Source organism: Dermacentor andersoni, chromosome 6 (assembly GCF_023375885.2).
Source record: "Dermacentor andersoni chromosome 6, qqDerAnde1_hic_scaffold, whole genome shotgun sequence".
Taxonomy (NCBI): domain Eukaryota; kingdom Metazoa; phylum Arthropoda; class Arachnida; order Ixodida; family Ixodidae; genus Dermacentor; species Dermacentor andersoni.
Window position 1 is genome coordinate 148,569,884 of NC_092819.1, and position 26,898 is coordinate 148,596,781.

The following is a 26,898-nucleotide window of genomic DNA, read 5'->3' on the forward strand; positions in this document are numbered from 1 at the left end:
TCGTGCCACGTCCAGGAGTGACTCTTCAACTGCGGAAGAGACCGCTTTGAGTTCTCGAGAGCGTCGGAATGAGACGCTGCGTAGACGACTTGCCGAGGAAACTGAGGAAGAACGTGCAAGTAGACTCGAGACCACAAGCGTAGCCATGCAGCTTTTTCTTTCGCAATTCAACTAGGGTTAACCAGAGATAAACCACAGGCAATTCAATTCTCCTACCGCCTCACTCTGCGACACACGTCGACTTGTTGTCCTCACCAGCTGTACCTGACGGCAATTACGTGGTGGCACCAATTCCGCCCGTTACACTTACACATGGTGTTACCGTGCCGCACATTGTGCTGACAATTACTGGCAACCGACAGCGGAAGATCGTTACAGTTTAACCCATACCATGACGTCATCGCGCGGTACTGACGTCGACATTGAGAAGATGGTTTCCTCTGACCTTACATCTGCTCAAGCTGAAGCCCTTTGCCGCGTTCTTGATGGCTATCGTGACATTTTTGACTATGACAATCGACCCTTAGGTCAAACGTCCGTTGTGACCCATCGCATCAATACCGGCGACGCGAACCCTATTCACCGACGTCCATATCGTGTTTCTGCGTCGGAACGAGCTGTTATCCAACAGGAAGTAAAAAAGATGCCTGAAAAGGATATTATCGAGCTTTGCAGTACTGCCTGGGCTTCTCCCGTCGTGCTTGTCAAGAGGAAGGATGGAACGTGGCGCTCTTGTGTAGATTATCGCCACCTGAACAAAAACACAACAAAGGACGTGTACCCTTTGTCACGTATTGATGACACTCTAGACTGCCTGTACGGTGCCATCTACTTTTCTTAGATCGATAACGGTCCGGCTACTAGCAGATATCCGTCGATGACATGGACCGTGAGAAGACTGCATTTGTTACCCCTGACGGCCTTTATCAGTTCAAGGTGATGCCTTTCGGTCTCCGTAACGCGCCCGCCACCTTCGAACGAATGATGGACTCTTTGCTTCAGGGGTTGAAGTGGTCCGCCTGTTTGTGCTATCTGGACGACGTCATAGTTTATTCGCCCACATTCAACACGCATCTAGACCGTCTTTCAGTGATTTTAGGCGTGTTACGCCGCGCCAGTCTCCAATTTAGTTCGTCTAAATGTCACTTCGCTCGCCGCCAAATCACCGTCCTTGGACACCTCGTGGATGCCCGAGCCGTGCGACCTGATCCGGAAAAAATTCGCGCCGTTCCGAACTTTCCTGTGCCGAAGTCTACCAAGAACGTTCGTGATTTCGTAGGGCTGTACTATTATTTCCGACCCTTGGCGAAGGATTTTGCGACCATCACGCGCCTCCTTACCGACCTCTTGAAGAAAGACGCCCATTTTTCTTGCAGTCCTGACCTTGCCGCATCTTTTTCGCAGCTCACTACTCTCCTTACTACGCCTCCAATTCTGGCCCACTTTGACCCGTCTGCCTCAACGGAAGTTAGAACTGATGCCAGTTGTCACGGCATAGGAACAGTGTTAGTACAACGCCAGCGTGGACATGATCGCGTGATAGCTTATGCCAGCCGACTTATATCACCTGCCGAGCGCAATTATTCAATCACGGAGCGCGAGTGCCTCGCTCTTGTGTGGTCTGTTGCGAAGTTTCGTTCATACTTGTATGGACGCCCATTCTGTGTCATCACTGATCACCACGCTCTCTGCTGGCTATCCTCGCTCAAGGACCCCACGGGATGACTCGCTCGCTGGGCGTTACGCCTGCAAGAATATACCTTCTCCGTGATTTATAAGACGGGACGCTTGCACGAGTATGCCGATTGTTTGTCCCGCTGCCCCGTCGACGAACCGGCTGATGCGGACGCCATCGCTTGAGTTTCCTCTGTGTCCCCGTTGCTTCAAATCGGCAACGAGCAACGCCGCGATCCTTCATCGGCCGTCTGGAGTCAACGCCTGGCGACGCCTCTCTCCGGATGTTTCTCATCAAGGAGGGGACATTATACCACCGCAATTTCAATCCATACGGCTTTGGCCTTCTACTCGTCATTCCATCACCCCTGCGTTCGAATGCTCTCCACCAACTTCACGACGCTACCTTCGCTGAACACTCGGGCGTCTCGCCCCCATACGACCGTGTACGCCGTCGACTCTTTTGGCCGGGTCTCGCCCGCTCCGTGCGGCGCTACTTTGCCGCTTGTGAGCCCTGTCAGCGCCGGAAGAATCCCTCCACGCTTCCAGATGGATGTCTCCAGCCGATCGACATCCCACCCGAACCCTTTCGCCGTGTTGGTCTATACCTTCTTGGGCCATTTCCTTTCTCGGGCTCCGGAAATAAATGGGTCACCGTCGCTACTGATAATGCTACGCGGTACGCAATCACCAGAGCCCTTCCGACCAGTTGCATTACTGACGTGCACGGTGCTCCGCGCCAATTACTCACTGACCGTGGCCGCAGCTTTCTCTCGGCAGTCGTCGAGGACTTCCTCCGCTCCTGCTCGACTAAGCACAAGTTCAGCACGTCCTACCACCCACAGACCAACGACCTCGCGGAGCGCCTCAGCCGGACCATCACCGACACGCTTTCGAAGTACGTCGCGACCGACCACCACGAATGGGAGCTTCATTTACCATATGTCACGTTCGCGTATAATTCATCGCGTCACGACACCGCCGGCTATTTGCCATTCTATCTCCTATAAGGCCGAGAACCCGTGTTGCCCTTGGACACTTTGCTGCCCTCGGCCACACGTTCAACCACTTAATACGCTCGCGACGCGATCGCACACGCTGACCACGCACGCCAGCTCGCCCGCACCCGTCTCGAGGCCTCACTGGAGCATCAGAGCCGCCTCTATAATTGCCACCATCGCGACGTGCACTTTTCTCCGGGTTCTCTTGTGCTTCTCTGGTCACCCATTCGGCGTGTGGGCCTTTCCGAAAAGCTGCTCTCGCGCTTCACTGGCCCATACCGTGTGGTGCGACAACTCACCGATGTCACGTATGAAATCATCCCCGCTGACCTCTCAGCGTCATCGTCAGCTGCAAATGACATCGTTCACGTGGCGAGACTAAAGCCATATCACACACCTTTGTGTAGATTAAGATTAAGATAAAGACACCTTCGTGCAGACAGAGAGAGAGAAAGCAAGGACTGGAAAGGCAGGGAGGTCAACCAGAAGAGTATCCGGTTTGCTACCCTACACTGGGGGTGGGGGAAAGGGGAATAGAAAAAGGAGAAAGGGAGAGAGTGAGCACTGAGTACGTGTGGGCGGGACACTATGCACAGGGACACTATAAACGGTCTCTTAAACCGGTGTTCCTCAAGTATTGCAGTAATGCACGATTCGCTTTTCGTGCCAGCGACGGGTGGGGCCACGGTCCGAGTATCTTTGACTCGGTGAAAGGTCGTAAGTCTAGTCGGTGCAAAGTTTCCCGCAGAGGGAGGCGCTGTACATCGTAGCGGGGGCAGGTACACAATAGGTGCTCGATGGTCTCCTCGCAACCACAGGAATCGCACATCGGGCTCTCGGCCATGCCCAAACGAAAGGAATATGAGTTTGTGAACGCTACTCCCAGCCACAAGTGGTACAGCAAGGTTGCTTCACCGCGGGAAAGGCTAGATGGCACTTGTAGCCGTAGCGTGGGGTCCAGTTTATATAATCGGCAGTTGAAGGCACCTGAACTCCTGAGATCTTGCGACATTTTGCGTGCATGTAGGCGAAGTTCCCTGGCAGCGTCCGACCTCGCCAAAGGTATTGAACGCGTCTGGGTATCTTCATGGGCAGACCGGGCAGCCTTGTCGGCTAGGTTGTTGCCGACAATGCCACAGTGAGCAGGAATCCATTGAAATGTAATGGTGTGCCCTCTTCTCAGAGCATGGTGGTGCACTTCCCTGATGTTAGATATCATCTGCTCGTATATTCTGTGACGTAATGCAGACTTGATGCTGTGAAGGGCTGCCTTAGAGTCACAAAATACGACCCATTTCTCTGTTGGCTCTTCGGTGACGTACCTCATAGCGGCATGGAGAGCTGCAAGTTGTGCAGATGTGTATATTAAGCATCGGGGCGGTGCTTCTACTGCCGGGGGTGATGATACGCAACAGCCGCCACAGTGTGGCTGCACTGAGGAGGAAGACGACGTGTGCCCGCTTGATATAGCGTCGCCATTTTGGCCTTCCTTAGCTCCCCTGTAGATAAATTGTAAATAGCATTGGGCATCCGCTACACGTAACAATATAGTGTATTCATCGCCTGGCTTTAATCTTACAGAGCCTGCATTCTAGTCGTGTTTTTATTGGATCTGTACTCGCAATATGCCTGAGCATATTGTTCGGATTAGTATGCGCAATTTCTTATTTTGTTTGCGTGAAATCTACCTTTGCATTGTTGCATTTGCCTATCCCTGCCATCTGTACTGGGTCGGGGTCCTATTCAAGCAGGGTGTGAGAGCGGACTAGTTGGTATTTCATGCTGAACTGACTAGCGCAAGAGCGGACACGCGACACAAAAAGGCGACAAGGACATGCGCTTGTCCTTGTCGCCTTTTTGTGTCGCGTGTCCGCTCTTGCGCTAGTCAATTCGCAGTCCTATTCAAGCCCGCGTAGCGGCTTCTCACCACAGCCCTCAGCATTCCGAATGTTGGAATTAAGTTCGATTTGATTTCATAGTTGTGAACTACAGTGCAGGGATTCGTCAGATGACGTATATAAGGCATATTTTCTTTTATGGTGCAAACTCTGAGAAAACTTCATATTTTCTGAGTTTTAGAAGTGAGAAAATATCCAATATTCGGAGGTTATTTTTCTCTGATATCTATATTCAGTGCTATTCAGAAACATCACTGTTTGAGCACACTGAAAATTACACCATCATGCTAATATTGTGCTGTCGCACAAGGTCGGCGTTTAGCAATCTGCAAACGCGGGTGGCTAAAACAGTCAATACTTCAGCAGGCTAATGAGGTGCTCCAGAAGTCGTAAAGTGCTTGTCGTTCTTCAGATGATGACGGTCCGATTTGAAAGGCCGCTGCCCTCCGAGTTCAGATCCAGAGTAATCGCTGAGGTGTGCTGATATTTTCTGAACTGTTTATATTGCAGGAGTCAGCCCTGTACGGCTCAGCGCCGTTTACGTCTTCTATGCTGATTTTACCCCCTTCAACTGTTAATAACTTGTTGACCAATTTATCTACATTTTTGAGATTCTTTGCAATACGCCGCGAGTAAACTCCACCTAGGTACCATGACGTTGCACCTGAAGCCGTTGTCCTATCAGTAGCTAACACTATCTGTATTAGTCGTGCAACCTAATAAAATTATCTTAAATATATCATAACGCGTCGTTATTTTCTTACTGCAATAGCGTATGCTCGTGGGAGGGAGCATTTGTATATGCACACATTTGTATTACACAAACGTATACACATTTATGTTATCGCTCACGGGGTCAAGCCGTCGTCATGTTCGCGGCAGACTATCGACGCCTGTTTAGAGGCTAACTCGATGCTGCTTCTGACGAAAACATCGTTCAGGAATAGCCACTACATGACAATAAATCAGTTCATAGAGATGTGATTCGTACTTCCTGTTTCCTTATGTTCCATCAGGTCGGAACATGGAGCGCATCGTCGGGGTTGCACATGACCCGTATGGAGAAGACGTTCCAGGAAGAAGTGCTGAGCACGCTGAGAAACAAGACTTTAAGGATAACCACAATTCTGGTGCGTGCGCTTATATTTTCCGCACCGCCAGTTTCACAAGCACATATTTCTGCGGTTTAGTAAACTTTAGGGCTACGTGAACTACCAGTGTGCGCCCCATCATTGACACGGCAAAAATCCACCATTTTTACAGAGCATTGCAGATCGTAAAGCAGTCTTACAGATCGGGACGCACATGCAGGTCTAGTGATAGCGCCCGACGCAGTCAAAGTGGTTAGAGTATCGACATTTTTTACAGATACATCACAGGTTCATTTTGGAACATTGGGGGATGTTGAAGTAAAACAACCGTATACATGTGTATATAATAGTGTGTAGAAAAAGGAAGAGAAATAATTGACGGGGAGAAGCTATGGTACACAAATACACTAGCTTAAAAAGCAGACCAGAGAAATGTGTAACCATATAATACACCTATAATTGGTGCTGCCACTTATAGAACGATCGCTCAATACGCATTAGAGTAGTAAATTTCGGGCCAGCTGGGGCGGCAATCAGTTAAAAAGGGAACGGCATGTGATGCAATACGCACACGTTCACAAGAAACAAAATGTCAATTCAGCTAAAGAAAGAAGAAAAGCGGAAATTTTCCTACGTGCAGCAGAAAATATTTTGAAATCTTTGGCGCCAGACTAACGTAGCAGAGCTCTGGATTCAACGCAACGTTCAAGAAAAGAGACTACCCTTCAATTTTGCGAGCTCTAATCTGAAATTTTGAAACAATGAACACTTTGCCTGTTCAAGTTGGTTTGCTGTTACTCAATACTGTCACCCTAAACTATGATGCGCTTCACATGGCTATTAGGCGCCGTATTGTGCTGTTCTATACCTTTACGACAGAGCTTCATTTGTGCTGAAAAAAGTCACTCACGTGTCGAGTAACGCAAAAAATTATTACTGTCAACGTTCTGAACGCATTCCACATGCTATATCGTGTTCATAAAGCGTGGGCAACCTCAAGTTCTTGATCATTTCGCGGCTACACTGGCGACTTTCCCGTTTCTTCTCGTTTATCCTACATTCTTATTTTATTTCAGTAAAATGCACAAAGCCATTCCTCTCCACCGCAGTGTAAAAAACGCTAGTGGGCGAGACACGGCAGGCGCAGCAGTTTCTACTCAATACCATACACACGCACAGAAAATAAATAATAAAAAATGACAGATTAGCAATTGTATATAAGTGGTTGGTTGTAAAATGTACAAGAGTTCGTCGGACTATCGACATCATCAGCATGTTGCTGTGCGTCATAGATCGTAGCGTCTGAATAAAATGTTTTGAACAAAGATATGCACATACTTTGCAATTCTCATTATAGTCTACTGCTCAAATACAGTTACTGCTTATGGGGGATATTGAAAATGAATGGCGCCCTGGCGACGCTGACCGATTGCGCCATCCTTTCTACGGCGTTGCAATGCGGCTGCATGCTTCGATGATCATGGGCTGTCACTATGCGGGAATTTAGGGCTCTAGTATGCAACAGTGATTTTGGCCGTCCAGCGCCTAATAAATAACTAACCTCGTGGCGCTGCCACGAATGAACGATGCTATGCTAATGACCTTTTGAACTCAGAGATATCCGTCTGGAGAGGAGTCTCAAGAGGTATAAGCTATCGTATTGGGACCGAAACCTACGCCGAGCCTCCTTTTTGAGCGATGTATCCTGCAGACCTGTGCGAGGTGCCCAGGAATATGGCGTTATTTGCTTTCTAGTATTGGCGTCAACCTTATAAAATATTTTTGCATTGCAACACTGTTGTACAAACATACTTGAAGTGCTAACAACATTACAGTTACAGTAGTACAAGTTACAGTAGTAAAAAATATGGGAGTAACAATATATTCGAAGACTAACTAGTAATACATGCCACGTATAATCATCAGACAAGTGATCACAAATTATGCACTTCAGTGCTTGTTTCGCGTACTAAGGACACCTCTCGATACTTAATATCGGCTACTTAGGCACGGTTCTCGCTGCAAATTTAACATTTTTATTTTTTGCCCAATACATGTTCACGGCTGCAAAAAGGCACAAACTGTTGTTGGTGAAGGAACAGACCGCTCGCTTTCTTCATGAGAGTGAACCGCTGTTGGAGCTTGCCAATGAACAGAGGAGGAATCAGCTGATGTGTTTTCTCGAGAACCCTTTCACTTTGACATTCCGAAAGAAGGCGGATGCCACTTTGTTGCAAAGGGGACAGATGGCGCTTGACATTTTGAATATCGCCTATTCGTTAGTACGATTATTATTTATGGCGTTAAAGTTCCGGTTACTATCAGGTACTGAGTCAGGTGTATAAATAAGGTAAACACTTATGCTCAATTGAGATCTACTTAGTTTTACATGGTAGTCATAGTTTTAATGCCTGAAAAATTTAGAGGAAAATAAGATGCGAACCCTTATCGGGGGCTGCCATTGGTAACTTATCATGAGATTGCATGCAAAACGAGAAAGCTTAAAGCCATCCAAATCGATGATGTGTTTAAGATGCATGGTATTCCATTGTCTGTTTCACAGAACGCACCGTACGTGATGCTGAAAACGTCTGCTCGCAAGCTCAGTGCCAACGACCGCTTCGAAGGATTTTGCGTGGATCTCCTTCGTGAAATCTCTCAGAACCTAGGGTTTCGTTATCATATCAGGCTAGTCAGGGACGGCGCACATGGCACCAGAGACGCCAAAGGCCGTTGGAATGGCATGGTCCGTGAACTGATTGACAAGGTAAGAGCATCGATGGTTATCTTTAGCACTGCCTTGAGGAATTACTAGTCACCCGAACAGAAGGTACCGAAGCTTCAGCTCAGAGTTTTTTATTATGGATATCCGTTTAAATATATGTCATATTCTCACTTGTTTATAGATGTTTTCCTTACACTAAAGTTCCCCCAAAGCTTCAACCTTTTACTGAAACATGCCTAATCTCTCTTTATTTCCTTGTTTTACAGGGAATTGTACATATACGCTTTTGATTAGAATTTACGCGTTTTCGTATTCTCCCGGGGATTATAGCTGCAGAAAAATTTAGGATAGCTCTGAAAATGTAAGAGTACTTGTCCATTAAGGTGAGAGCTCCATTTATTTTTATTTCCCTGACAGGTTTGTTTATCTGCTCGCAATTTTTCTACAGCACGCCTCAACTATCGCCTTCATGGTGTGATTGTTGTTGCTACAATTACTATATCCTCAACTCTTCCGAACAGTTAAACTGTTTGCGAATATATTTCACCAAGCTTTTCTAAACAAACAAAATTATACGAACAAATTGCAGAATACCTCTCAGAAAGCTTGAAGGCACGGTGTGGTTTCTACGTATTTCATTTTTGTTAATTTGTGCCTACTGTACGACCAATTCAAGATTATGCACACCCGTCTCTTACAGGAGGCGGACCTGGCGATAGGGGACCTGACCATTACGTCTGCTCGTGAAGAAGCCGTGGATTTCACGCTGCCTTTTATGACGCTGGGAGTGAGCATCTTGTTCAGCAAGCACCAGGAGGAGCACTCTCTCTTCTTCTTTCTCTCGCCCCTCTCCGTTGATGTGTGGTTGTGTGTGGCCGCTGCGCACGTGGTAATAAGTCTATTGCTCTGTTGCGTGACGCGCGTCGAAAGTGCCCGGAGGAGTAGCAGGAGCACTGTCGAAACGCGCTGTTACTGCGATTGCCATGAAAGTACAGCTCACTGTGGTCAAAAGTGCGTCGAAGAAAAGATAGGTGGTTGTTCGCAGCTCGACATTATAAAAGTGAAAACGAATGGCACCGATTCGATGATGCAGCATGGTGAAAGGATATGCGGGGGCGCTGAAAGCCATGACACGACGGGCATTGTGAAGAATCAGTTGACCTTGTTCAACAGCCTCTGGTTCACGATCAGCTCAATCATGCAACAAGGATGCGAACCTTTACCAAGGTAAGGCATAGCCTTTGACCATTTATGGATGCGTCGTCCTTGCAAAAGGAAACATTTTTACAGAGCAATCCATGGCCACATTTCTTTTAGTAGTTTACGAGAACATTATTCTTATTGTCATGTCTTTGCCCAGAAAATGCATTTATGCATGCGGTGATGGTAGACTAATGAGGTATTCATTTGTATATCATGTTGTAGGTGTTGTAATTATTGTTGGGGCGTGAAACTATGCCATATAGACACAGGTAATTAAGCCCAAGGACATATTTATCCAGCATGGTATAACTGCGCAGTTCACAATAAAATTAAGCACAGCAGTTGAACTCTAATAGTGCCACACGAATATATAACTGGCTCATCACAGAGTACGGTTATTTTCTGGTAGAGAGGCTACATATTCAGAGGCGGGTTCGATGACAGTGCCATATCAGACAACACTTATCCACTGCACTTTATATTACAGGCACATGTATCAATCATCATCTGTGCACTGCGCGATCCCTTGCATAACAACCAATTTGTTACGGCTCCTAATATAATAAAATGAAATTAAACAAACGTAGCACGCTGTGAAGATGTATCCACTGAAATTTGTAATTTTGGACACAGACATAGTTTAAATCTACATATAAGGAGGAATTGGGAATAATGTATCGACAGGTAAAAAGAGATAAGGAATAGCGGAACCTACAACCTTTGCTCAATTAAAGTACGTATCAGGACAAACTTGTTAAATAGTATCACCTTCAGCCCATTTTTATGTCCACTACAGGACAATGGCCTCTCGCATTGATCTCCAATCACTACTAGGTCGCGCTAGAACATTCCAAGTGTTGGATAAATTTTTCAATTTAATCACACTACCCAATTTTCTGCGGTCTCGGCCTGCACTTCCCTTCTCTTGGCAGCCGTCACCATCATCATCAGCCTGGATACGCCCACTGCAGGGCAAAGGCCCCTCCCATACATCTCCAACTACCCCGGTCATGTACTAATTGTGGCCATGTCGTCCCTGCCAACTTCGTAATCTCATCCGCCCACCTAACTTTCTGCCGCCCCCTGCTACGCTTCCCTTCCCTTGGAATCCAGTCCGTAACCCTTAGTGACCATCGGTTATCTTCCCTCCTCATTACATGTCCTGCCCTTGCCCATTTCTTTTTCTTGTTTTCAACTGAGATGTCATTAACTCGCGTTTGTTCCCTCACCCAATCTGCTCTTTTCTTATCCTTTAACGTTACACCCATCATTCTTCTTTCCATAGCTCGTTGCGTCGTCCTCAATTTAACTAGAACCCATTTCGTAAGCCTCCAGGTTTCTGCCCCGTAGGTGAGTACTGGTAAGGTGCAGCTGTTATACACTTTTGTCTTGGGAGATAATGACAACCTACTGATCATGATCTGAGAATGCCTGCCAAACGCACCCCAGCCCATTCTTATTCTGCTGATTATTTCATCCTCATGATCCGGATCCGTGGTCACTACCATCCTAAGTAGATGTATTCCCTTATCACTTCCAGTTCCTCGCTACCTATCGTAAGCTGCTGTTCTCTTCCGAGACTCTTAAACATTACCTTATTGCTCTGCAGATTAATTTTTAGACCCACCCTTCTGCTTGCCTGTCCAGGTCAGTGAGCATGCATTGCAGTTCGTCCCCTGAGTTACTAAGCAAGGCAATATAATCAGCGAATCGCAAGTTACTAAGGTATTCTCCATTAACTCTTATCCCCAATTCGTCCCGTACTGTAATTCTAATAAACGAGCGGTTATCTCTACTAAGCATTACACGGCCTGCCCAGCTCCATGTTTTCATCCCAAAGCCATCCAGAACATCGGCTACTCCCATTTGCTCTCTAATGGACACCCCTATCTTCCGGTCTCTTAAGGTTACGCGTAACGTTTTTGAGTCCATCAGATACGTATTATTTACGGAAACAATTTCTTACGGAATGCGAGTTAGCAGAGGTGACTTTCTGTGTATAAATTCTAACTCGGATTTTAATTGAGCGCTACATAAGCATTTCACGTTATATCGATATATGAAAACAGCCACTCCAAGCATATTTTTTATGGGGCGCTGCAACACGTAATAAATATTTCGAGAAAAATGGCATACATTGATGGGCAAATGACTTTTGCAGGAATCCGCACAGTGTACTGTGTTTCGTGAAAGGGTAAAATCCTCATCGAACGAGAAGTAGCACTATGCTGTAACTAGCTCATACCGGTTTCTCAAACAAAAAAATGAAAGTTTCGCTGCTGAAGAAAATATTCTTTTGGTCCTGAGACCGCTAAGCAAGCGTCTCCGGCCCGATGGCTCCACAATATCGCCCAACCAGAAGGATAGCAGAGGGGACAGAAAGGCAATCGACAACTTGAAGGCCAGGGATACCGAACGAGGTAAGGGATTTTGCGGAAGTACACGTATTGACACGTGTACATAATTATTCTTTTCTAGGGAACTGCATTTCGCCCACTAACAACTTAAAGTGATCGCTCAGCGCAAGACGAGCCTGCATGATTGGAACATAGTGGAAGGTTACCGATCGTTGTATGCGTTGTCTGTTGTCAGCGAAGCTTGTGTAATGTGATTGTGCATGCGAGGCAAATTGTGTAGTACTTTCTGGAACACACGCGGAAACCAGCGATCACTCTGGAAACTTCGATTACTCATGTATACAATCCAATGCGCTGACCAGCACATCAGATTCCGATGATCGCCAACTGTGTTCGTCGCTATCGTTGTGCTTTGAGTGTAACTTGCTTTTGTGGGCACAAATTCGCCCAATAAAAGTCAGTTTCGTTATTTAAAGTTTCCCTACTGTGCTCTAGACGGTCACTACCACGGCACGTCTGTTGAAACTTTGGGCACGTTGCCGATGACCGCGAGAGCTGAATTCTTTATTCAGTGCCTCCACGCTTCCAACCGTCATTAATTGGGCTTGGTTCTACAATAATTGAGCCTTCTGGTTACATTGTGTGAGTTTGAATCTTTCTTGGGACTTTTTAGCATTATGATGTTCTCTGTTCATGTGTGAGTCAAGCGTGTCGACTTTTATACATGAGTCGTCGGAGGGTCCAGAGTAATCTCTGGTGCCCGGGTGTCTTCCAGGAAGTGCTAGATCGCGTTGTGCGTACAGTAAGATTACACGAGGTTCGCTGACAACACATTACGGTTCGAACCGTTGATAACATTCGGGAAAAATCTGGTACATGCAGGCGTGTTCTGCGCTGAGCGATAACGTTTAACATTTGTTAGCCGGTGAAAGGCGGTGGCTTGTGAAACATAAAAATGTGCACGTGTCAGTACAAGTAAAAAATCTTCACAATACACTGCCGTAAATATTTTCATGGAAAAACTAAAAAGGCACACGTGGTTGTTAGTTCAGATAGTGGAGTGACCACATCGGAAAGGCGCTGGTTCCGGGTTGGCTTTTTAGGTTAGAAATGAATATTTCTTAGACAAGTGAATATTTCGTTTTCTGAGAAAACTACACCGGCTTTTCAGAAAACTTTGGGCTAGTCTCTGTAGAGGACGTATTTTCCCTTTCATACAATTAAATAAATCTATAGGGTAGTGCATCCAAAATAAGGCTTGATTAAATGTTTGCACAAAGGGGAGAGGGATGAGTTTTAGTCTTGTTACTTACACTCTAGTGCATGCAGACACAGAAACTAGGGGGTGCGACGAAATTGGGAAACTTGTGGCGGCCAGTTCGAATCGGTTGGCGCAGGAGAGGGGTGATTGGAGATCACTGGCAGAGGCCTTCGTCCTGCAGTGGACAAAAAACAGGCTGCTGCTGCTGCTGCTGCTGCTGCTGCTGCTGCTGCTGCTGATGATGATGATGATGATGATGATGATGACGTTACGTCAGCCATGCCTAAGGCAAGAATTGTGAAAATCAGCTTCGTTGAAATTTCTTAGAATGTTTTTCTTTTCTTTGAAATTTTCGGTACGTGCCTTGTGGAACTTCATACAAGGCTGGCTTAACTGTATTGCTGTAAGTTTGCTAATACTGATACGCGTCGAAATACTCCTGCGCCTGAGCAAGGCTTACAATATGAACAGTGAAATTCGCCACTGCTTTACTGTGCTTCTATTACGAACACGTTGTGCTGCATGGGGGGGTCATCATTCCCTGCTTCCGTATGCGCAAGAGCGAAGAAGCAAATCCTCATCCAGGACCCAACGTTTCCATAATCGGACTTGTTTACGCCCTAGCGACTACAACTCGCCTTCTAGCAACGTTGTCTCCACGTTGGCACTGTCATTGTTGGACTTGTGTTAGTGACCCCATTTCCATGTTTTCCCTTTCCTCTCGACCTTTTAGGATTTTGAGCTGCTCACGAATCACGAATGACTGATGCGCTAACATTAGGGACTCAAATTTATATGCGCTTTATCTCACGATGAACAAAAAAAGAAAACCAGCAGTGTCGCCACTTTTTATTAAGTGAAGAATGAATCAATAAGCTAAGCAGCCCTACGCGGGAACTTCTGCAGATTCGTTTACTTCAAATGTAAAATGGTATCTACAGCGAAACGCCACGTGCTCAGCATTGTATTTTTCCTCAAAAGACTTTGCTTGTTTGGAGGCGATTAAGACACTTCCAGTTCCTACCATTCAAAGAGAACGATTTTACGGTATCTAGCAGCCCACGTTCATATTGCATTTTAATCTGCTTTGAGTTTGTTCGCTGGTTAGGGTTACAAATTCATTTTGTCGTCTGCACAACGATACCTGTAGGCGGCAAGCCCGCTCTCACTAAATGTCGCGAGCCAGAATCGATAAAGTGTATAGTTGGTTCTCCTTGGCCCATAACTTAACAGAACGCTTACCTTTCTCTGCATTTTAGTTTTGAACTATCTTGTAAGTCAGTTTACGGGTTTTAGATTATTAAGATATTTGGTTTCACCGGAAGCAGCTTCCAAATGGAAGACAGCGTCACGCACAGTGAAAACGGAGGGCTTAAAGATCACGAGACGCAACAGAACCATGGCTGCACAAGAGCTAGTTTGTCCGTGTTTCTTCGGTCCTGTGCCGCCTTTTGCGCAACATTTTCACGTTGTTGTAACATAAACCGACTCAGAAGACAACGCTTCTGCTGCGTTACTCAGAGACGTGATTGCCTTGGCACAGGTCTGCCTCGACGTGCATCATTGCTGCAACCTGGTGGCTCTTTTCATTTGTGCTGGTGTCCTCCTACACGGCGAACTTGGCCTCGTTCTTGACGCGTGAGCGGCTTCGATCGCCCATTGAAAGCGTCGAGGACCTGGCCGAGCAGTCGGAAATACGCTACGGCTGCGTGCGCTCTGGATCAACACAGGCATTTTTCCAGGTAGGGCACGCGTGACGTCACCAGCTGGGGAGGTGTGCGTTTTTCTGAAGAAGTGCGAGCCTTGTGGTTGTTATTTCCAAAGCTCGCGTAGTGTTTTCTCGCAGAACAAATTAAAAAGAATATTCGAATAAATTTGTTTGTAAAATGTATTGCATTCGTATCTTAAATGCAGTCATTCTGACGTACGTACTCAAGCTTAAGAGGTACATTGACGGACGTGCAAAGCAGAGGTTGAAAATGTTTATGGGTACCTTTTTGGAGGTCAAAGAGCGACAGCTTGCGATGCGTGGTGTCTCTTAGCACAGTCTGCGGAATGGAGCAAATGATGATACCGCGCAGTGAGTTGAACCGATTGCTGATGCTCTCTTCTTTGGGAGTGCCCTTCAATAAAGATTTGCCGCGGAAATTCAAAAGAGAACATGGTGCCTGGACGTTAAAGAATTGCTACGATAACACATATCTGTTTTGCTTTGTAGCTTCATCGGGGCTGTAGATAAAACGAGTGAAGCCAGCAATGAGTATGTCTAGTAATGAATCACCAGATTTTAACTGATTAATTTCCCACACTTGTGAATCATTCGCTTCTCTATAGTGGCAAAATAAGGTGGTGAACAAATTATTTTTCATCAGGCGACCACGCTTGCAAGATATGTGCTTGTTTTAGTGCTCATTTCAGCTGAGTTTAAGAGGTTAAAAAGCAGACTCGCAGAAACTCAAAATTTAATACGTGCTTTATCCTGTGAATTTTCTTTAGATGCCTGCTGATTTAGTGCACATATCTGCATTTCAATTAAAATTTTCATTGGATACGTGCTGAAATTCTTTTATTATCATTTTAAAACCGATAATGTCCTAGAAGGAAGACTTTCATTCCACGCATAGCACATTGATACACTTCAATACGCAAGCAAAAAAGGCGTAGCTTCATTAGTCTACCTCATCAAGCAGTGACAAAGGATGTCTAGTTACTGCAAATGCAGAGAGTGGGCCCAGACCATTGGCAACACATGCGCAGCGACTGAGTATGCTGTAAAAATCTATAATTTCACTTCTACCATTGCTCAGGAATTACATACATTGGGCATATTTGGCGGAGTAAGATTCGGAATTCCGTGTTTCTGCCGTGCGGGTGAGTGTGGCCTGTCATGAGTCACCGGCAAGACCTGTATGGCAATGCGAAAGAAATGAAGACCCCGGTCAACGAAACGGAGAAGGTACGCGCAGGCCAGAAGCAAGCGAAGCGCGTGAAGCGCGAGGGAAAAGAAGAAATTAAGAAAAGAGAGACGCATGGCGGAGATGAGGTTGCATTGCTGACGTCGTCGAGAAGGAAGACAGTGGCATATCCAGCTGTGCTCTGGAGACGGGAGGCCGCAGCTTCGGGGACCACGGACCAGAGAGGGGATGTTCGTGAGCTGACCAGCGACGACTCCAGCTCCTGAGCTTCGACTGCGTCGCCGCGGCTGTGTTTCGTGGCCCCGGTCCAACCCCACGCTGGCGTAACCAGTTGCTGTCCCGTGCCACGAAGGCAATCGCCTGGCCACTTCAGCGGCACAACGGCCGGCCCCCAGAACGCGTCTGGTGCCCCGCGGGTCTCTTCAGAAAACTGCAACCTCATCGCTCTCGGCGGAGGTCGGCGCCCACGCTGCGTCGGAAACCACGCAGGCCAACGTCCTTTACCACGCTGGGCCGGAGTCCGACACGACTGGCGACGGCCACAACGTTCGTTTGCGCGTGACGTCGCGTTGGTTTCGAGCGGAGGAACAATATGCAGTTGAGGGCTTGTTTTTTTATGTGTATGGCTAGTTTTTGGAGTGTCCCGTGTATGTATAGTGTTTATAGTGTGTCAGGGAAGTTTGCTGTTTTTTTGTTTGTTTTCTTCTTTCGTAAGCTTTTCTTTGAGATAAATGTTTTTTAACATATTTGAATTGCGTCTCTGTCCATTTCTGGAGCGCTGAAATTCGTGACATGGCCGCAAAAGCACCTCTGGGCTTACTTGAAAATTTCTGTCTTTTTATTGGAAGAAGAATTCCTTGGGAACTTCGCCCTGTTTGTTGTCTGCCCGCACTTAACCGCTTTCGCGCCAACTGCGGTCACTGAGTAGTCCGTAGTCTAACGGCGTGAGCCTCGGGCTGCTGTTCGGAGGGAATCGGGTTCAAAGCAAACCATATGACGAACTTGGATAACTGGATGTGTAACACTGCTTATGTGCCGCTTTTCAACTAACCTCTTTGCCGCCACCGGAGGTGGAACTGCTGCTTGCGTCTACATGCACCAGTGAAAGCTGCGTGAGCAAGATTACTGACGATGTCAATAGAATTACCATCACACATTATCACAGTCATCTGCTTTGCCCTAGGAGCAATATACAAGTCTCTGCTCAGCTGATATAAAGGTACATATGCCAAACTGGCAGCAGTGGGTAATCGAAGTGGAAGAAGGCTCCGGCTGGCTTCATGCTTGCCTCAAACATGACGTGTGTTGGTGTTTTTTTATATAGTGCAGTCGGTTTAGCCTTCTATCAGGCATGCTAGTTTTACTTTAGCCTCACGCGTTCTTTGCACGACTTCTAATGCAATCCTTCTCGTTCGGAGGCTGCAGCGGCTGGTGCTGTTCTGATGGACGAAGACGAAGTGTCTGCGAGCCAGAACGCTATTTCTCTAGCTCAGCTGTGTATTTTCATCATACGTCTAAATTACAGTTCTAGTCTCATGCTCCACAATTTAAATCTAGTTTGGCTTTACTACTAAGCATACGAAAAACCGCCTGCTTCTTGGCCAATCCCCCATAGTGGGTATGCGCCATTGTCTGGGACACAAGACAAGACAAGACAAGCTCAGCTGTCTTTTCCTTATTTCTGCGTACATCTTTGGAGAGTCGGCATGGTTCGTGGCGCGGATGCAACTTGACGTCCCCGTGCCTCTGCCGGGAATGGCGACTTCAGCGGCGGCTGCGTCTAGGAAGCGGACTGGCCTCCAGAGCGACACCGACGGCGATGACACCAGCGTCTACTCGCTCAGCAGTGAGGACTTCTCCGATGACGCCTTCGAGCTTGTGCGGAGCCGCAAGGCGAAACGAAGACACACCACCAGGGCATCCATGTCTTCGAGCACGCCAACGGTAGGACCAACTCAGAATACCGCAGTCAGTACGATTCTATTTGTACCAGAACTCGCAACCGACAACCTGAGGCGACTCAACAGACAGTCCGTATCGGTGCAACTTGAAGCGGTGGCGCCAAATCAGATAGCAGACGTTAGAGTCAACACACGAAAAAATGTGTTGGCTATCGACGTCACACATGAGACTGCGCTAAGAAATATTACTACAGTTACAGAACTAGGTGGCGTTAAGCTCCGCTCGTACATCCCCCAGAACAGTGGTTCAACTACTGGTGTCATCTACGACGTGGATGTCTCCATCTCCAGCGCCGACTTGCCGATCCTAGTGAAGCCTGCCGTTGATGGCGTCGCCATAACACATGTGTATCGCCTCAGCACATCCCGCTGTATGAAAATTATATTCAAAGGCGAGACTCTCCCTTCGCACGTCAAGGTGGGCCACTTTAGACACGCTGTGCGACCATTCATCCCAAGGCCACTGCAATGCCGCAATTGTATGAGGCTGGGACACGTGAGTGCCGTGTGCGAGGACACGAGAGTTTGCTTACGCTGCAGCGAGCCCCACGCTGCAGGCTCTTGTGCAGCCACGGTTCTCAAATGCACCAATTGCCTTGGGTCCCATGATGCTTCCTCGAAGGACTGCCCCAAAATTAAGAAAGAAAAGGCGATCTTGAAGCAGATGGCGAGAGACCATTCGTCTCGTCGGGAAGCTGTTGTGGCCGTTAGAAAGCGACGCCCCCGACGCAGCCGGACTTCAAAGAACGCTGATACCTCTATGAAGAGTACGCCCCATCCGACATCACCTCCTCCTCTGCCCCGTAGGCCTGGGGCAATTCAATCTAAATCGGACAATGCCATGGCGGAGAACAATACAACTTGGTCCTCACTACTAAAGCAACAGCCAAAGCCAGAACAACAGCGGAAGTCACAACCGAAGCCACAGCTGATGCCGCAGCCGATGCCACAGTCGGTGGTACGGCCGATGCCACAGCCGGAGGAGTTACCACAGCCGGAGGCGATACCGCAGCCGATGCCACAACCGGAGGCGATGCCGCAGCTGATGCCACAACCGGAGCCGGAGCCACGTCAAGTGATACAGCTGCGCACGGCTGTAGAGCGAACAGCGCGAGTTCCTGACAAATTGCCTGAAGAAGACCGGCAAGTCGTTATGATGCTCCGGTCTCTGATGAATACCCTTCGAATACTCTTAAATAACCTGCACACTCCGTCAGCGCGAAGTGCAATGCAAGTGCTAGATGCTCTCAATTCAGTACTTGCAACTCTTGAGTAAGCATCATGGCTCACCCGCATCATTATATTCGCACTGAAGTCAGAACGGCTGGGGTTTAGCTTAAAAATATACTGTCCCGCACTGCAACGTACTGCGTACGCCCACCGGATCCTTGGTCTTGACTGGTACCTTCAACGTGCATCACCAGCTATGAACGTATCGACGGAGCACTTGCTTTTACTTGACTGATTTCCAAGCACTTTGCTGCGTGCAGACAGTGTTCCCTCTATCCCGCTTTCCTCTTTCTGTTCCCCCTTTCCCTTCCCCCAGTGTAGGGTAGCAAACCGGACGCTCGTCTGGTTGACCTCCCTGCCTTTCCTCTCTTTGCTATCTCTCTCTCTATCTCTGGTGCTGTACTCCAGAAACCCTGCGAAAACATCTTTGCGTGTTCTCGCTTGATCGGGGAGCACGTCATCGGCAGCTCCTAGATGCGCACTTTAGGCAGCATGTTCAAGTACTAAATTCACGCATTGGTTTGCTGCCACAATGGCGGTACCGCTGTATCTGGGCAAACATGACAAATTTGCTCCAACAGCTTCACTGATGACACCACTGCACACCGCTTGGCTAATCAAACTACGGAACTCCCCTCTATAAGGCTGGATTTTTCCCCATCATTTACGAGCACTGGCTTGTCATAGCGTTGAGCAGCCAAGCAAATTAAACGCACCACGTTTTAGAGCGTATACACAGAACAAATATCCGACGTGTTTTTTTTTTATTGTATGCTGAGTGTTTTCTGTCTGAATGTTCTGCGTGCCTTAATGTTTCGCACATTTACCGATAGGAGAATTCGCGTAAATGAAGGGCTCGCGAATATAAACCTTTTCAGTAAATTGAAGCGTCAACGGCATCTCATTATTGTCCAAAGCAATCAGGGCCATACGGGAAGGATGACAGACTTGAAATGAATGCTTGGGGCTCGTATAAACAAGCAGAGCCTAAAGTAATTTTAATTCTAGTATGATAGAAGGATGCGGCAGTGTAACTGTATACTAAAGGCGGGTAAGTGGTATTTCAGTTCAAGGTAAGACAGAAAATTGGTCTCGGACTGGCCCTTTCATGCGTCCAACACATAACCAAGATTCTATTATATAGAGTGACATAATTGCTGAAAACGCAAAAGAGGCCTGGAGCAATCACTCATGGCTTATATTTAGATTACAGATGAAGTTACGAGATTGCAATATTTGTAATACAGACCTGCTGTAGCTTAACAACGCTCGGGTGGTCCGTTACACTACCGTAGACCTACTAGCTGTAGGTCTATCGTGAGTGCCTGCATGATTGTTCTAGAATTGCTGTATGACTCCCGATTGTATTTTAACACGAAATGTGTTATACCGTGGTCTACCATCAGCTTCCTGTAACGGATATGACATAGGCGCGAACGCGTAATAAATCATTCTCTTACCTAAAGAAGGATGGTTTAATGCGAAGCTTTCCCCCTATGCAAACTGAATCAAAGCCAAAGTCCAAAGCCAATGGCCACGCAACGAACCAAAGAAATGCTGAGCGGCCCGATGCTATGCATATGTGATTTGAGTGCTTGTTTAGGATTGTATTTTTTTAACGTTGAAATTGAATGAAGACATATTTCGTTAAGTTCCATAGCCGTTATTTTAGATCATGTAGCCGTTGATTACACGCACACGTTCGCACTTTTACGGACGACTCAACACTTGCATACTGTGGCCTTGTGATCGCTGTGGCAGACGGTCAGTGGCTCTGTCATGGTATCGTGACACAGCCTGTTTGCAAATGACAGGTCAATGCAGGAACGGTGTTGCGTCGTCGGTCTCTGTACCGTCTTCAGTTTCAACGAGTAGCGATTTATGACGAAACTCTCGATCCATTTGCAGTGCTATTTCGCCATATCGATGTTGAAGTCACCGCACACGAGGATCGGCGTGCTTTGTGGCTCTAAGGTATTCACCATTTCTGCCAGGAACGTTTCCGCATCACGACAAGGGTTCGGTCTGATGTACATGCTGACAATCACAAGACCATTAGGCATCTCGACTGCACAAGCGTCTCCCACGTGGCTTTTGGACACCGTTGCCGATACATGGGATCGGGCACGATGGCGCTTACGGTCCCGCACGGCAGCCTCTTCTGCCGTGCGCTCCAGCCCCGACCTACCCATGGTGACGGCCGGGAATGCATTTCGTGACACTCGTAATGCAATGCGGATATATACAGTTCGTCTGGCTGGCGTGGCGTTCAACCATCTTTCTTTAAAGAAAGGGGCTTGGATTCTTTTTTTCCAGATCCTAAGATGAGCTCGTGTTCACGCGCACTTTCCGTCTCGCATATGCAGGGAAGCTCAGTTAATTGCTACAGGGGTGGTGTGATGGCCAGCAGACGCAACTTGCGTTTCCAGTGAACTTTGTGCGCATTCGCTTCTCTTGCTGAGCTCGTCGCTTCGGGCCGTTATCAGGCACTGATCGGCCGGCCAGTCGACGCTGGCGCGGTACTGCGAATGCAAACTGTAGTGTTCTACGTAGATGTGTAAGTTGGCTTTTCTGCAGTGCGTTTCCGCTGCTCACGGGCTCCAATCAATGAGACATAGAAACATTCGCTCTAATATTCTCTCTCTTGACAGGGATGGCGCCACCATCTAGGAGCGGTGAAGCGAAGTACCGCGTCATGACACTAACAAGCGCCGACAATGAGCGCTTCGGTAGTCTCAGCCACGGCCGGTCTCAGCGCCGCGGAGGCTCTAATGCGGTGTAGCCTGATGTAGGCAGTATAAGCCTTCTGCTGAGGTGACGTCGCAGTTTCCGCACATGGTCTGGCTTTCGCGTCCTATTAGCCTGTGAAGCCTCGTCACTTACGAAGTGCAGCTTCAGAATGCATCAGCAGTGCTTGCACGCAGCTTACTGATTCGCACTGTGATGGCACCAACTAAGGAAAAAGGCATTACGGAATCAGGGTGTAGACGAGCCGTATGTAAAAATACTGAAAGATATCTATAGTGACTCCACAGCCACCGTAGTCCTCCATAAAGAAAGCAACAAAATCCCAATAAAGAAAGGCGTCAGACCTGGAGATACGATCTGTCCAATGCTATTTACAGCGTGTTTACAAAGGTATTCGACACCTGTATTGGGAAGAATTGGGGATAAGAGTTAATGGAGAATACCTTAGTAACTTGCGATTCGCTGATGATATTGCCTTGCTTAGTAACTCAGGAGACCAATTGCAATGCATGCTCACTGACCTGGACAGGCAAAGCAGAGGGGTGGGTGTAAAAATTAATCTGCAGAAAACTAAAGTAATGTTTAACAGTCTCGGAAGAGAACAGCAGTTTACGATAGGTAGCGAGGCACTGGAAGTGGTAAGGGAATACATCTACTTAGGGCAGGTAGTGACCGCGGATCCGGATCATGAGACTGAAATAATCAGAAGAATAAGAATGGGCTGGGGTGCGTTTGGCAGGCATTCTCAGATCATGAACAGCAGGTTGCCATTATCCCTCAAGAGAAAAGTGTATAACAGTTGTGTCTTACCAGTACTCGCCTACGGTGGAGAAACCTGGAGGCTTACGTAAAGGGTTCTACTTAAATTGAGGACCACGCAACGAGCTATGGAAAGAAGAATGATGGGTGTAACTTTAAGGGATAAGAAAAGAGCAGATTGGGTGAGGGAACAAACGCGAGTTAATGACATCTCAGTTGAAAACAAGAAAAAGAAATGGGCATGGGCATGGGTAGGACATTTAATGAGGAGGGAAGATAACCGATGGTCATTAACGGTTAACGACAGGATTCCAACGGAAGGGAAGCGTAGCATGGGGCAGCAGAAAGCAGAAACTGCAACATTATGGCTTCCGCGGTAGCTCATTAGATCTTCTTACTGATTACCTTCATGAACGAGTACAAGTAGTAAGAATGAACAATATTGCATCATTGCCTAAGCATATGCGCACTGGAGTCCCTCAAGGATCCGTCCTGGGCCCCCTTTTATTTTCATTATACATTAACGACTTCCCACTTATTTTTGGTACAAGTGAAACCCTTATGTACGCCGACGACACTTGTATTGTAGTAACAGCCGATAACACTTGTGATCTTGAAACTAAAGCAAACGAAGAGTTGAAAATAGCAAGTGAATGGTTCTCAATGAACAAACTTACGATTAACGTTAGTAAAACCAAGTATGTGGTATTTCGAACGCGTAACAATACCTTTCCTGCTAAATCATTAGATTTAGAAATAAACGATTTTCCATTAGACGAAGTCAATTCATTTCAATATCTTGGCGTGATTTTCGACAGCAATCTGCACTGGCAAGAACAAATAAGCGCAGTTTGTAAAAAGCTCGCATCAGGATGCTATGCGCTCTCACAAGCACGGCATAGTCTCGATACTAACACACTGCGTATTTTATATTTTGCACTCATCCATAGCCATATCACATATTGTAATGAATCATGGGGTACGACATACAAAACTTATCTTGAACCTGTACGCAAACTTCAAAAGCGCGCCCTGAGAATAATTACCCATTCAAGTTACGATAAACCAAGTCTGATTTTATTTAATAGAATGAATGTGTTGCCGTATGACAAGATACACGAATTAAAAATTGCCATGTGTGTCTTCAACATTGTTAAACACAACCTCCCTTTTCATATTTCTATATTTTACTCATCTTATCGTGCGACCAGAAATCAAACGTGCGGTAATTTTAATCTTCCTCCAACTAAAAATATTTACGGACAACGTTTGCTACAGTTTTCAGGGTCAAAAATTTGGAATAAACTACCAGCAGAAATAAAACAAGCAAATAATTTTTCATCTGTACTTAAGAAATACTTGCTTAGCCTCAATAATGCTTTTCAATGGTAACAATAATGATGTCCTTTCTTTTATTTAGTAACTCGCTGACACCTGCTGAACATATCTTAGTGTTTCGATTTTGTCTAGATTAATATTGTGTGTTCATAATAATGCAGAAACTTGCCTGCAATCCTCCTAACTAGTGTATTGTGATTACTTAGAAATATTTAATAGTATAAGATGCTTTTCACTGTTTCGCATTTCATTGTGTACGCTCGTGCAACTTAATGGTATGCGACAAACATGTGTATACACATGATGTATTTTATTTGCTTTGTACTTGCAATTGTTATTCATTTTTCATTGGACCCGACACTAGCCTGTGGCTATGGGTCCAACCAGTTCTGGTATTTCTGTGTATTCTATGTCTGCAAATAAAGAATTGAATTGAAAAATTGAAAAAAACAGTTAGGTGGGCGGACGAGCTTACGAAGTTAGCAGGGACGATATGGCCACAATTAGTACATGACCGGGGTAGTTGGAGAAGTATGGGAGAGGCCTTTGCCCTGCAGTGGGCGTAAACAGGCTGATGATGATGATGATGATGATGATGATGATGATGATGAAGAAGAAGAAGAAGAAGAAGAAGAAGAAGGAAACTGCTGCGCTATGTGGCGTAGAAAGACAACGACGTCGACGGGCGAATCTCGCTTTCGTCTGGCGAGAGGAATGCCAGCATGAAGCAGAAAACTTTCGGGGGTTCGCGGCACACGACGTGAACTCTGCCACTCGCATTTCTGACGCTAAGCGCATGGCAACTCTACTGGCTGCCCAATACACTAAGCTGAACGAAAATGCTCGTACTTTGGCGAATCGACTCGGCGACAGAACGCCGCTCGCCAAGCGGACACCGCGCGCTAAGCAAACCCACAAGACGGTCGCCGACTCGCAAGTAGTCCGCCTTTCGCAGCAGCGAATCGCGAGCTGACGAAGCAAACATGCCACAGCTTCTGTGCAGACACGTTTCGCTTTCGTGTTCTACCGACTACTGTGAAAGAGAGATCAATTATTCTTTTTTTTTAATTTTGTTCTCTTGGTGGTTTCTTGGGGTTGTTTTTGGTATTTAGCAATATTGTAGCCACTTCACTCTTGCCTTAATAAGATCTTGCGGGTTACTGAATAAAGAAATAAAGTACTGCTGGTACGGCTCCTGCAGATGGCTACACATCACTTGACAATGTGAGTGAACATACTTTATTTTTTCAAAGTTCAGTACGACTGGCGGCCAGTATGACAATTTATTTATTAGTACTTGTAGCAGGGATAATGGGTTCACACTGAACAATTTTAGACCATATGACCTAGGCCGCTAAGCGCCAAATAGAAACAAAGAGAGTAGGGTATAAGGTGAACGTTTATCATATTACAGAAATTATTAGAGTGGATCGTTTTGAATTGTTTTCTGTGCATTGCGTACTTGAATATTCGACTGCACCACGGTGCTTGCAAGGATTTCAGTGCCGAGCACGAAACTTGATCTCTACAAACCTTCATTTCAATCACCTGGAGCGGGGATATAAAACTAATAAAGTTGCTCTGAGAACATATGTCGCGTAGCGCTTTTGTTGTCGGGTATGTGTATTATGGTTTGTTGTTATTTCGTGATTTCATGTACATTGTTGTCCGAAGTAACTGTACCGTAATGTCCTAAGTCATCGTTCTGTAAACATTGATTTACCATTATTTGATTCTGAATGAATATAACGAATGCTTATCGCTCTCTTTTATTGCGGTTACAATAGCATTGAACTTATATGATGATGAATGCGGTAGTGTAAACCCAGAAGGCAGCACTGTACTGTTCTTTGTGTTTAAGTTAAGTTGATAACAGAACTACTTAATCGCGCATATGGTTACTAGTATATGTTAAGTACTTACGATTGTCTTTTTAATAGAAGTGTGAGTCGATGAGTCAGTAATTACTACCTTCAACAGCCAGTGAATTGTACTATAACTTTCCTGTCTTTTCTTACCAAGAATGCAGTGGTTTTTTTGATACGCAACCTTTTAGTATTTAGTTAGTGAATCTGACAACTTTCTTGTTTTCAGAGGACATGACTAGTTTCGGCGGAGTGGCTCAGAAGTAGGAAACGGCGCGTAAAAATTGTTGGTCGCAAGCTTGAATACTCGCGGTACAATTTTTGTTTCTTTCTAATGTTCTCGGAAATGATTTTGGGATCCCAGAGGAGACAACGGTGAAAATCAAGAAAAAAAGGGAATGCGCCCAAAACAGCTGTCCCTGTTAGATGCTATTGCGGTAGGTTTGTAGGTAACACCACATGACATGCAGCCCATACGCCGCGCTTAATATTAGAGAAACGGGCCGGTGAATAGCACGCAACGCTTACAACTGAAAAGACTTGTGAATTGAGCCTCAAATATATTGTGCATCATTGTTTTTTTCACAGAAACTCATGTATCGTTATCGCGGCGCAGGATTCGAGGCACGAAACGTACGAGCGCATGTGGCATGCCATGAGAGAGGACATGGTATCTTCGAACGCACAAGGTGTGGCACGGGTGCAAAGCGGTGGCTACGCTTTCCTTATGGAGTCCACCAGCATCGAATACGTGGTCCAACACCAGTGCCGGCTGACGCAGATTGGTGGGCTACTGGACTCCAAGGGATACGGGATCGCGCTGCCTCACGGTATGTGGCGCCCATTTCGATTAACCCTGTAATACCCAAATG

At 46.4% G+C, this 26,898-nt stretch overlaps 1 protein-coding gene across 3 annotated transcripts in view; it reads left to right on the plus strand.

The window, feature by feature from the left end:
- The window catches only part of LOC126523656 (glutamate receptor ionotropic, kainate 2-like), a 188,529-nt gene that overhangs the window by 157,153 nt on the left and 4,478 nt on the right, over positions 1 to 26,898 (plus strand). For all 3 annotated transcript variants that reach the window (XM_050172254.2, XM_050172255.2, XM_055066949.1), the window contains 5 exons: positions 5,590 to 5,703; positions 8,228 to 8,431; positions 9,090 to 9,616; positions 14,754 to 14,952; positions 26,643 to 26,856. In XM_050172254.2, the coding sequence (XP_050028211.1) occupies positions 5,590 to 5,703; positions 8,228 to 8,431; positions 9,090 to 9,616; positions 14,754 to 14,952; positions 26,643 to 26,856 (1,258 nt within the window). The remainder of the gene's footprint in view (positions 1 to 5,589; positions 5,704 to 8,227; positions 8,432 to 9,089; positions 9,617 to 14,753; positions 14,953 to 26,642; positions 26,857 to 26,898) is intronic.